This window comes from Aphelocoma coerulescens, chromosome 9 (assembly GCF_041296385.1).
Source record: "Aphelocoma coerulescens isolate FSJ_1873_10779 chromosome 9, UR_Acoe_1.0, whole genome shotgun sequence".
Lineage (NCBI taxonomy): Eukaryota > Metazoa > Chordata > Aves > Passeriformes > Corvidae > Aphelocoma > Aphelocoma coerulescens.
Genome location: NC_091023.1, coordinates 24,243,978 through 24,256,466, shown reverse-complemented (window position 1 = coordinate 24,256,466; position 12,489 = coordinate 24,243,978). Strand labels below are relative to the sequence as shown.

Below are 12,489 nucleotides of genomic sequence, written 5' to 3'. Positions count from 1 at the left end.
CTGCATGAGCTCTGCTCAGAGGAATTCATGTTTTACTGGTGTGTTCTGCCTGTCTGACCAGACCTCCTGGCAATGTTCCACAGCAGTGAATAGTTACTAAATACCTTCCTTCTTTCAGCATCTCTATCTTCACCAACCATATGATCAGATAAAAAATAGCTCTTTATCTTCTTTCTTCTTTTTTTCCTTTCTCTTTTCTTAATTTTTTCCTCCCTTCCTCTTCTTTTTTCTTTCTTTCCTCCTTTTTTTTTTCCCCCTTTCATTTTCTTTCTTCTATTTTCTGCAGTCCTACTCATTTTCTGGCTCTGTCCTGGACATCTTCAGTGACTCGGGAAATCAAGGCAGACACTAAACGTTCCAGATCAGCTTAGGTGAATCCTAATTTTCCCCGCTGCTCTTTATTCTGAAAACCATTTACACAAACCACTGCAGAAGGGTGATGCAGGTGCCTGTGGTTTCACAGGTTGCTGCATTTGTGTGGCCTGACACACCCAAATCCCTTCCAGGAAAAATGTACACAGGAGTGAAGGGAACCACTGGGATGGGACCCTGCACCCCACAGCACAGAGTAAAGGTGATATTTATCTCTAATCCTGCGAAATCTGCTGCCTGGTCTTCACTAACATTCAGGAATCATTTCTTTTACCCCAAATTCCAGATCAGGCACGCTCAGTGTTGCAATCTGCACCTACTCTTCTGCTGGGAGCTGTGATTGGATTGTTTTCAATTCTTTCCTGCCTCCAGCCTTGCAGCTGCAAGCAGAGCACCCCGGGTTCCCTCCCTGCTTGAGGGGTGCAGCATGTAACACAGGGTGACTGCTTCAAAGGCAGTAATTACAGATTTAAATGATCTGCATGGCTTCTCCTGCAGTGCTGTGCCTGTTCCTGGGGCAGGGAAGGAACCTGAGGAGTCGAGGAACAGGCTGTGATTTGAACTTTTCCTAACCTGTCCCCTGCAGGACTTTTTTGAACTACAAATCATAACAGAACCCGTGGCATGAGAGGCTTTAACAACAGCCAGCTCTGGAATTAGATGGGAAGTCCCTCTGAGGTTCAGACAGCTGGTGAACAATTTTTGTACCTCTGTGAATGACAGAAGTAACCCACACTGGTTTTTTTCTCCTAAGATGCCCCTCCCCAAATCAAAGAAGGATGTCAGGCATCCACCAGAAAACAAGAAAATCCATAATAAAGATGAATAATAATAACAATAATTATTAAAATAATAATAGTGTTTCAAGGCTAACTATTACAGAAAGGTTCTCAAAGTGGAAGCACTGAAAAGTAAAGGGCATCATAAAATCATGGAATGGTTCGGGTTGGAAGGGACCTCAAAGCTCATCTCATTCTACCCCTGCCACGGGCAGGGAACCTTCCACCATCCCAGGTTGCTCCAAGCCTCATCCAGCCTGAGGTGATGCTTTTCACTGGGAATTTTATCTCAGAGATTCTTCAGCCAAAAGGTCTTTTCCATACTCTGCTCTTTCAGACACCCCAGCCAGGGGAGGAAGACACTGGGACCCAAACTGGGTCCGAAAGGAAACTCTGAGCACATCTTGTACATTCTAAAATTGCACATCTCAGTAAAGCCCATCATTTCTGCATTATTATAAATGCCAGGTTTTTACCATCACACCAAATGAAACTGTTCAGAAAAAGTTGTTAAAAACCAAGAGTGACTTTTTTAACTGCTTGATGTCTGACCAATTTTGTTGCCACCTCTCCCCACATCAGACCCTCTGTCCATGGGCTGAAATGGCAGTAGCAGAGTTGAACTCCCCTGCAGATGTTGGGGAAATCACAGATTTAAAAAATATTAAGAAAATACCTGATCTAATAGAGACAAATTACATTTTCATAAACACACAGGAGGTTTTATGGGATGAAACTTATTTTCTATTATTTTCCAGAATGTTTCCAGACCTGTGTTGCCAATTGATCCGGGATGCAGTCAATTCTCTCTGCTACTGGTATCGTCTGACATTGTGGGTAAAAGTCTGTCAGGGAAATAAAGGAATGGGTTATTACCAGCATCCCTAAACTGCAGGAATAACTTGATTCCCTCTAAACTCAGCATGTGCTTCTGCTGGCTGCCTCTCACCAGCTGGAACTCCTAACAACAACATGGGTTCAAATCACAATAAACCATTGCTTCTGTGATTTATTCTTACCTTTGGAACATGGTGCACAACTATTTCAGATGTGACACCTTCACCTCAAAGCTTTTGAGCATGTGGGTGATATTGATAATTTTATTTCATTAGTCCACTTTTCAGTGACTCCTGTGGGCCAACAGGCTCTGCTTCATGTGAAAATATGTGCAAAACTATAAATTGGAAGAACTTTTCTTTCTTAAACTCCTTCCCCGGAGCCAGAGTTTCCCACAGGATCTGTGGGAGCATCAGGGAAAAGCACCTCAAAGCTCCATTAAGATGCTCCTTTCCATCTCAGGTTTGTGAATTTAGCATGGGCAGCTTTAGCTGATTAAAGGGAGCACTGAAGATTACTTCATGTATTTGGGAACACTGTTTATGTCTGGAACAAGGACTGTGAAGTGCAGGGATGTTCCCTGGGCTGAGATGGACACGCTCCCCCACATTTGCCTCTTTGCATCATCAGCACTTGTGCTTTTTGCTCAGGGAAACTCCTGCTCGTGACAGAAACAGGAAAAAATCTGCAGATATTGGTCTGGATGGGCAGTGTTACTAAAACACCGAGGTGCTTGCTTTGTATAAGCAGTCATTTTTATTTTCCTGCCATTTTCACCTCCAAGCTTTTTTGCTTCAGTCCCTGTGTGTGAATGGAATTACTGACACAAAACAGGTGGAAGTAAAGCAGGTGCTCTGTATCACATCCCTGGAACACAAGGGGTTTCTGATGTATCAATTAGCAAGAAACACTGTTGGATTTTAGGGTTGTAATGTATGTTCCACACAATTTGGCTGCTCTCACAAAAAGAAGGGATCTGAGAAACTTTATTTTCAGTGTCACCTTGTTTTATACTCAAAAGAAAAATTGAAATTATCTGAGCTCTACATTCCTAAAGAAAGTCCAGACATGGGAGGGAGAGATAAAAGCTTTTTCATGACATTAAATCCTGAGTCACACCATTTATTACATTCATGGCTGGTTACTTTGATTGTATCATCCATAGGAAGTTCTGGCCACGATTCACCTTTGGCTAAAGACAAGCACAGAACAGGGACCCTGAGCCAGAGCTGAGCAGATCCCACTCAGGGTTTTTGATCCTCCAGCAGCCATGGGAAGCACTTACCTGGAGATTTCAGTCCGGATTGTCCCGTGGCCAGCAGCCCAATGAGGACACAGAGGACCACTACCACCAGGGAGAAGAGGACGATCAGGGTGAGCTCCAGCCCACTGAACTTCTTGCCCATCTAGAAATCCAGAAAAACCGCCATTGGTAAAAGAAAAACAGGTACAAATTACATTTCCAATTTATTAAATTAGCAACAATTGTAAATTATTCAGGTTTTAAGCCAGGCCACCTAATCCTGAGGCTTAAATAGAATGCTTCTTAAAGACCATGTGCAATAAATCTCCAGTTCAGGATAATTCACCCAGTGCAGATTATGAAATTATTACACTGAGAAATGTATTTTGCTTCCTGTAAATCACTTAACACAGAACAATTTACTCCTGAGAGTAACCATGGAGTTTCCTTACAGGTTACTAAAATTCCTGAAACAGAAAAGAAATTAAATCTTCTTCCCCTTTTTTTCCTTTTCTTTCTTTTTTTCCCTTAGATCAATCCCAAGTCTGTTCTTTCTTACAGGGGAGGAACGTGATTCGTTAAAAATATACCTGAGAAAAGCTCAAATAAACTCTGGGGGCGTGTCCAGGACACGTGGGGAAGGCAAGACAGAGGCACATTGCTCATTTGTACAGTGGGAGAACAGATTGTGGACAAGCTCATGGCACAGTGGTTGCTGCTGAAATCACAACTGCAATATGGGAAATAAGTCACTGGAGTCAGTGCCTTAAAAAGCTGTGGGAAACACGAGGTTTTTCCCAAATTCCTTCTGTATTTTTTTGGTGAGTAAATTGTGCTGAGCCAAGAGGGCTCTGCTGGAAAAAAGAACAACTCAGAACCAGTAGCACTGAACTGTGAACTGCACCAGCAATCAAACTGATTAAAACTAATTAAAACTAATCTCAGCAGCCAGATCAATACACACACTGGCAGCTATCACTGCATTTAACTTGTGGTTAAGGGCACTTAACCTCATAAAACAATCTCAAATACAAAGAAATTGGTTCTGTTTAGTTGAGAAAGTGTGGGAGCACACGTGCATTACACTGGCACATCAGAACACTTTTGTATGTTTTAGTGATGACCCACAGGAGTGAAAAATACTTCAGAATAAACTATTTTGTGTGTGAAATAACAGTTTAAACCATTGTACGCTCCTGGTGCCATTTTTAACCCATCAGCCTCCCTCTATCCGAGCCAAAACCCCACTTTTGCTGTGTTGCCCCAGATGTTATCATACTAAAAGTTAAAAAGCCTAATGGTCATTAATCTGAAAAGTTGATTTCATTCAAATTCTTGTCATGAAAGCCTCCTATCTCATTGAATTTCAGTTCTTTCTTCACATGGTCTCCCTCCAAACCCTAAAGCATTGGAAATAAGCATTTCTAATTTATAAATTTAAGTTCTGTTGTGTGATGAGCACTCCCCAGCAAGGCAAAGCTCTCCAGAACCTTGGAAGCAATAAAACAAATGCCATACCTTAAAGTTTCTGTGGTTCCTTCATCTGCTGCTCCTCAGTGTGAAGTCCAGTATCAACCCAGGGCCTTTATGAGCTGCTGTTATCAGTTCTCAGCTGTGTTTGCAAAGCCCTGGGCCAATGGCAGGCACAGCCAGAATTACAGGCAGATTGCAGACACTCTTTGGACTGAACACTGGGATTATTGCAGCCCGGGAATGGCTGGTTAATTAATAATATTTTGCTTAATATGAAGCATCAGATTCTGCAAAGGAGAGATAAACAGCTGTAAAATGCCAGTCAGCTCATCCAGTTGCATGACTAGGTTTTTTTTTTTAATCTCTTCTTTTTCTGTATCTTTGGTACTTTAACCTTCATGGATCTCTCAGATTCTTTGTCTATTATTTCTGCTTTAGTCACCACAGGAAGTCATTAAACTTTCCCAAATGAGGGAGAGAGCTGCTGAACTCATTTCAGGGGAGAATCAAATTTATGACCATTAAATTTTTATTGGAATTAACGATAAAATATGAATCTTAAATCAATATAAACAGATTTCATGGGATACAACTAATAAATATCAAAAGCAGATGAAAAAGATGAAAGATTAACACAGAAATGTTAAAATTTTATAGCAAAGAGGCTTCAATCATAACCTTAATATGAATCCTTCAAACCTAACTGGGTTTTGTCTTTTTCTCACAAATGATAGGTGGGATTTTAACATTAAATCCCTATTTTCCAAAAGCAAGCTTTCAATTCATATTATTGAAGCATTTGCAAGTAATTTTTCAATAACAATGAAATGGCTGAGAAGGGCCACTTGTATTTTTTGTACTGCTCATGAATTTATCCCAATTTCTCCTTCCCTCAGCTCTGCCTGTGGAGCCCAGGAATGAGAAATTTGGAATATTTCCTGATGAAGCACAGATAGGATGGGCCCCTTTTCCTCAGTCAGCACTTGAAGGAAAGAAAATCAATGCACATCCAGAGCACTGGGGGTCTCCTGCATCCATCCATCCATCCATCCTTCCTTCCTTCCTTCCTTCCTTCCTTCCTTCCTTCCTTCCTTCCTTCCGAATTCCGAATTCCTTCCGAATTCCGAATTCCGAATTCCTTCCTTCCTTCTTTCCTTCTTTCCTTCTTTCCTTCTTTCCTTCCTTCCTTCCGAATTCCTTCCTTCCTTCCTCCCTTCCTCCCTAATTCCTTCTTTCCTTCTTTCCTTCTTTCCTTCCTTCTTTCCTTCCTTCTTTCCTTCCTTCCTTCCTTCCTTCCTTCCTTCCTTCCTTCCTTCCTTCCTTCCTTCCTTCCTTCCTTCCTTCCTTCCTTCCTTCCTTCCTTCCTTCCTCCCTTCCTCCCTTCCTCCCTTCCTCCCTTCCTCCCTTCCTCCCTTCCTCCCTTCCTCCCTTCCTCCCTTCCTCCCTTCCTCCCTTCCTTCCTTCCTTCCTTCCTTCCTTCCTTCCTTCCTTCCTTCCTTCCTTCCTTCCTTCCTTCCTTCCTTCCCCTCAGATCAATGCCAACACTCCCAGAGACTCAGAAAAGCAACAGGCAGAGTTTCCAAACCAATCTCAGCCCTCCTTTCCATGGGAACACTCCCCATGCCCAAGTAAACTCTGGAAACATTGCTCAAAATTGCTGAATACGCTGCTTTGTAAGTGTCTATTGAGACAAAAATAATGGTTTAGTGTGGATTATGAGGCTGATAATGGTTAGGGAAGCCTGAGGGGGTTGGTTGATGGATATTTGTTTTCCAAAGCTTATTTATTTCACGTAACCGTTCCAGGAAAGCTCTGGGCCCAGCACAGCATATTCCATGGGTTCCATTTAGCAATCTCCCTGCCATCAATAAAACCATTTGCTTAAGTGCTTCCCTGAATTGGTGGTGCCACAAACCTCTGTCATCCATCACCCAGGGAACGCTTTCCCTGCCACTCCAGAGCACAAAAGCAGGGGACACAAAGGTCTCCAGGGAGGGTTTCCCAGCAGGTTTCCCAGCTGAGTGTGCTTTCATTACTCCACAAAGGAGATCGACCACGGGGCTTTCAGGGCAAGGTGTAATATTGAACTCCAAGGAGGAGGGACAGGGAAGGCTCCTCAGTCAGGGACACTGAGAGGCCGTAAAAACAATGAGAACTCCATTAAAAGAAGAGCTGGAGCAGCATGGTCTCTGCTGGCTCCTGCTTTGGTTTCCAGGAATTCTGAGCTGATTCCTTTCTGACAAAAAGCTGGGAAGAAGAATTGCTAGAAGCCCAGGGGTACAGGCTAGGCTGGAGAGAATGGCACAGGAAAGCAATCTAGGAAATTAGGTACTGTAAAAAATGTGGTCATTTAAGAAGAGAAATTTATCTCTTTGCTTTGAACAGGTCCATTTTTAATTAAATCACACACAACTTGCAAAGCTCGTTAGCTGGGCAGAGTGAGCTCCCTGGTTGTACTAATTCAGTCAGCTGGGCTAATAATTGGGGTTTCAGCTAAGGGACCACACTGGGAAATAGAAACAGAAATACCTTATACTTTTTCCACAGTTTCACAAGATGTGTTTTTTCACTGTTTTGGTATCAAATATTTAATATAAGTTACAGTTGTGTAAGTTACCGTTCCTGTAAGAATCTGTTTGCAGTTACCAGTCCAGCCAGGAACATAACTACTGTTATGGAAGGACATCTGGCACAGATCCAGTGGGAACACACTCCCCTACTTCCCACATTCCACGTTTGCATGGCTGAACCCGCCCTGCAATCCCAGTTCTCCCAACTGGGAGCTCTCCAGGGCAGTGCTGGTCACATCCAAGCAAGGAAAAAGGCTGAGCTGTTTTCAGAGGCCTGGAGTCTCCTCCAGACATTCAACTGAGCAAGACAAGGAGCTGTGAAGTCTCACCAATGCATTGAAAACAGATTTTCCCCCAATGAGACTCTGGAGAGAATGAATTTGGATTCATCCCATGCTGTGTCATTTTCCCAAAGCACATCACAATTCAAGATCAGATGCTGTGAGCTCTGTCTCAGACAAAAGCAGTTTTCATTTTATAGTAATTGACAACCAAAATATTTTGATTTTGTTTACCAAACAGAGAAATAATTCAGCTGAGTCATTTCATTGCAGTGGGAAAGCAGAACATATTTGAAGTTCATTTTCAAAGTATGTGCAGTTCTTCTGAAAGAAATGCAAACAAACATAGCACAGAAACTACATTTTGAAAGTAAATATGTTTCTTTACAGCTAAACAATGATCTTTATCCTCATTCCAATACCACTTTTGATCCAACAAAGTATGGCAGAGGTAATGAACATTAAAATCGAATTTTTATGTGTTATTTATGAATTTTTATGAGGTCAAATTAGACACCAGTGATAATTAGATATCAGTGGTCATGAGAATGATCACAAATATAAGAATTCCAGTGGATCTATGGGGTATAGAAAGAGGAGTAAATTTTGCAGTTCTAAATGCAAATGAGGAAATGACTTGCTGGGAATCTCTAAAATACAGTAATTACTGCAAGTCAGTGCAGAACACACTGCTCAGGTGGTGAGTCAGTGGGTAAGACCTGAAATCAGAGGAGAAACACTGTAACAATACTCCTAAAAAACCCCAAACCCTCTCATTCTTATTTTAATCGCTGCTGAACACAGAAAGCACGAAGCGAGAAGGTGTCTGATGTAGAAGGAACAAGTGTCAGGATGGTTTGAACCATAATCATGAATATAAATCACTTGATTATGTCTGAAAATTAATAACTGCTGCTGCTCAAGATAGCAAGGGTAGCTCTTAGCAGAGCCAAGTCTTATGTATTGCCAATATTTATTATCTACCTTCTCAGCTGACAAAGAAACTACAAGATTGCACGAGAAAAAAAGAATATTTTTCCTTTGGCCATTCATGCATAAATATGTGGAAATATCAAAATGTGCCTGACATTATGAATTGATCAAAATCTATCAGCTGCTTTTTTGATTTTTGTAAGGTGTACTGGGAGAACATCAGGGATATTCCAAAATGGAAAGCGTCCTACAAGCAAGAGATTTGAACCTGGCATTTGCAGCTGACAATGCTCACTCCAGGATAGAGTTCACTGCCTGGAAATGAAGGGGAAAAGGACAATTAATGTTTGCTTCCAGCTAATTGCTGGCTCCTGATAATGCACCAAGTTGAAAGTGACTCTCAGCTTCATCCTCCCAGCTCTGCTTTAGACAGAATGGAGAGAAAGGAATTCTTCATTTGCAGTTGGAAGAAAACACCAACCACAGCAAAGCTAAAAAAAAAAAAACCCAAACAAGCAGAAAGAAATTTAATTCATTAGCAATTATCCTTCCTCCTCAAATACCTGAATTCACAATTCATTGATTTTTCAGACCAAGCCCTCTGTGGGTGTTGGTTTTGGGGTCCTTTTGCTGGGAATGATCCTCAGGTTTTACTCTCCAATCCTTCTTCTCTCAACTTCTTCAGCTTTTCGTGATATTTTTTTTTTTCCATGTCCCTTCCTACCTGGAATGTACCAGCGGAAAGGAATTTTCACTCCTGCTAGCAGACCTAGAAACATCAGAGACATTTTCTGAACGGGGACATATCAAGGTTAATATTCAAGTTAAATTTGAATAAAGTTTTGAATAAAAAAATGGGTATTGCTTCCTATGAAACCTAATTGGTGAAAAGCTGAAGAACTGGTTAAAAGAGCTTGTATCAGGTTTTAAATCCCTTTAAAAAGACTGTCCTTCCTTCTCCTTTGATTCCTTAAAAACAGGGAGAACTCTTAAACCTCCCAAGGCACGTCATTAATTTTGTGCCTTCTAGAAATGGATAAATTCACATGTGATGTGCTTAACTAAAGCAGATACTCTTCAATAATTCAAATATGGGCAAATGAGAGTCTTGAATTTAAGAGCCCAAATCACCCCTCTGTACTTGGGCTGCCCAAAGGCTCACTAATATAAAATAAATATTGACACAACCACCTCTTCGTGCCAGTTTGGAGACACATATGCACACACCACCAGGAAGCCCAGGAGCCTGCCAGCTCCAAAGTCATACTCCTTGAGTCATACATGCATCAGACAGTTCCAAAATAGCCTTTGATGGATTTTGTAATGCTAGTTAAGAAAAAAAACCCACCACAATAAATTGGGGACTCTTAATTTCTTGGCTTGTAAATGTGCATATTTTTACAACCAGGAAGAGCAGAAACTTTAGTTATTATTTTTAAAATGAAGGTTAATAGCTAGGTTGATAATTACAATAATAATAATAATTAAAAGAAAGCATTTTAAGGTGAAATTACTGATCTGCAATAATGACAACAACCTAAAAGGAATGAAAAACTCCAGTTAATAAATAACACCCAAAATGCACCTTATTAAGTCCTAACTTCATTATCCACCATTCCTAACCTATTCCACTGAGTTTTTTCATGTTTTTCGTGAACAAAAGCTGCAATGACAGATTTTGCAGAGAGGAAAAGATAATTCTGAAAGGAGCTGCTTAATGAAATCAGGGCTTTGACCCTTTGCAGTTTTTTTGTCAGAGCTTTTCTGCTGCTCCCATGACTTTCCCTGTCCTTGCTGCAGATGGTCCTCCAGCCAATTCCTGTGTTCCTTGCTGCTCCTGAGCAGGAAACAAAGCAAAGCCACCTTTATTATCTCTTGATTCCTCGCCAGCTTTTTGCTTATTTGGACATGATACTGCTGGATGTTATTCAGCTTTGCATTTCATACCAGTGAAAAATAATAGATGGCTATTGTAGGAAAACAAAAGGATTAAAGGCTTAGGAGCTTCAGGAGCATGTTTAATATTCAGATATTTGTAATAACAACTGAGAGATGTGAACAACATCAGTGCCAAGAAAGTAATTTCCTTACACCTGTTTTTGTGTGGAAATTCAGGGAGCGCTGCCCAGGAGGGCTGGTCTGGGCAAGGGACACTCCTGAGGCAGAACCCAGCAGCTCATCCTGACACCATCCAAGGTGTGGGACACTCAAAGCTCACAGACACATGACCTCCATTGTCACTGTCACCTCCATGGAATTTCAACTTCTAGTGACCTCTACACCTGCACCCAGGGGTTTTTTTGTATCACTGGGATGAAGGATTCCAATCCCTCATGAAAAAAATGTTAAACCATGCCATTAGGTGCCTCTTTCTCACACAAAACCTTGCCAATTCTGATCGTACCAGTTCCAAGGTTTTTTCTCCAAACAGGGCAGCTGGATGATTTGTTTGTTTGGGGGTTTTTAATGATATTTTAAGTGGGAGTGGGAACGAAAGCATCAGACAGCGCCAGACTTTGAACAAAGCCTCGGGGGCCAGCAGGGCTGTGGGTGTTGGGGTGTGGGTGTTGTTCCTCACACCTTGTGCAGACACCAGTGCAGAGGGAGCTGTACCTACAGCCACCCCAGAGAACCCTCAGCCCTCCCCAGTGTAAATCTGGGGGCATTGACTGGCTCTCAGCTGTTTTCTCCTCTCTGAAGATCTGCTGTGCTCAGCAGGAGGCTGCTGCTTCTTTCCCCTCTTGCACATGTCCAGATCACAAAATGGGATCCTGTTCTTCAGCCCAACACTGGATTGTCCTCTGCAAGCTCTGAGCCCAGGTGAGTTCAGAGCAGAAGCATCAAGCAATTCAAAGGTCCGTGTGGAGGTGTGGAGGCTTTGCTGGGCTGACTTTGTCACAACAAACACAAAAACCCCATCAAGGCACAGAAGCCGAACATTCTTAAAAGCAGCTCCAAAATCAGCAAGTTTTCCACGTTCAAGGAAGACCCAGAGATCCCTTCCCTCTACACCCTGAGGTGTTAACACCATCACTCAGTAACCAGAAGATTTTATGCCTTGAAGCTCATGTGAGGTTAATATCTCTGTCACCAGAAATTTTGGCATTGCTCTATTCCATTAATATTTACCTTGTGATAATTTATTTACCTCGTCCTTAGGAGGTGTTTACCCTCTCCACACGACAAATCTCCCAGCATTTGTGCCCAATGATTTCCACTCTCAGCTGCTCTCTCATCCAAACTCCTCTCCTTTAAACACCACAGTGAAATTCTTGACTCAAGCTCTTGTCATTACTTAATATCATGAAATATAGAGGAAAATACCTTGGGAATCAGTTTGGGGTAGAAATCTACGTGAACCAGGCAATTCTCTGCTCTTACAAGGCTGCTTTGAGAGCAAAGCTCCCTGTCCAGCCTGCAGAAAAATGATTTCACAGAGGGGACTGAACAGTCTTGATCAGCAGAGAAATGGACACTGAGGTGTCCCCAAGATCAGCAGAAGAGACTCCAGGAAAAGGGAGGGGAGACAATGGAAATGCAGAAGCAGGGAACCAGCCAAACCAAGGGAAAAACCTCAATCCCAGCATTTTTCCAGCCTAAAATTGGTGTTTCCACAGGATGCAGGAGTGGCCAGGGAGCACTGATAACGTTTTTTCCTAAGAGCAGGATAACTCTGATGGTAAGAGTCCAGGAGCCAAGCTTGGAGACAGGAGTGCCTGCACCATCCCTGGGCAGACAGGAAAATTATGGATTATGCTAAAGCTGTGTTGGTAATGAATTTCACCATGAGCAGTAAGAAACCCCCCACAAAATACCCCTTAAATTCCCAACTCAACAGCAGGAGCTCTGCTGAGCCTTGGAAAACATTTATCCTTCCAGCTAATATTGAACTGCATTTTTAAGGAAACACGGATAAGGAAGGAATCATTCATGAACGGCACAGAATTCCCAAAGCAGCACTCACTCCAGGAAAACTGTGCTCCAAGGAAGGAACACTGCAC

At 42.1% G+C, this 12,489-nt stretch overlaps 1 protein-coding gene across 1 annotated transcript in view; it reads right to left on the bottom strand.

Annotated features, from left to right (window-relative positions):
• Nucleotides 1-4,863, bottom strand: part of SI (sucrase-isomaltase) — a 43,448-nt gene extending 38,585 nt beyond the window's left edge. Inside the window, exons 1-3 of the mRNA XM_069023815.1 lie at nucleotides 4,750-4,863; nucleotides 3,274-3,394; nucleotides 1,923-1,996 (exon numbers count right to left, since the gene is read on the bottom strand). Of these exons, the coding sequence (XP_068879916.1) occupies nucleotides 1,923-1,996; nucleotides 3,274-3,394 (195 nt within the window). The 5' untranslated portion in view covers nucleotides 4,750-4,863. The remainder of the gene's footprint in view (nucleotides 1-1,922; nucleotides 1,997-3,273; nucleotides 3,395-4,749) is intronic.
• Nucleotides 4,864-12,489: the final 7,626 nt, after the last annotated feature.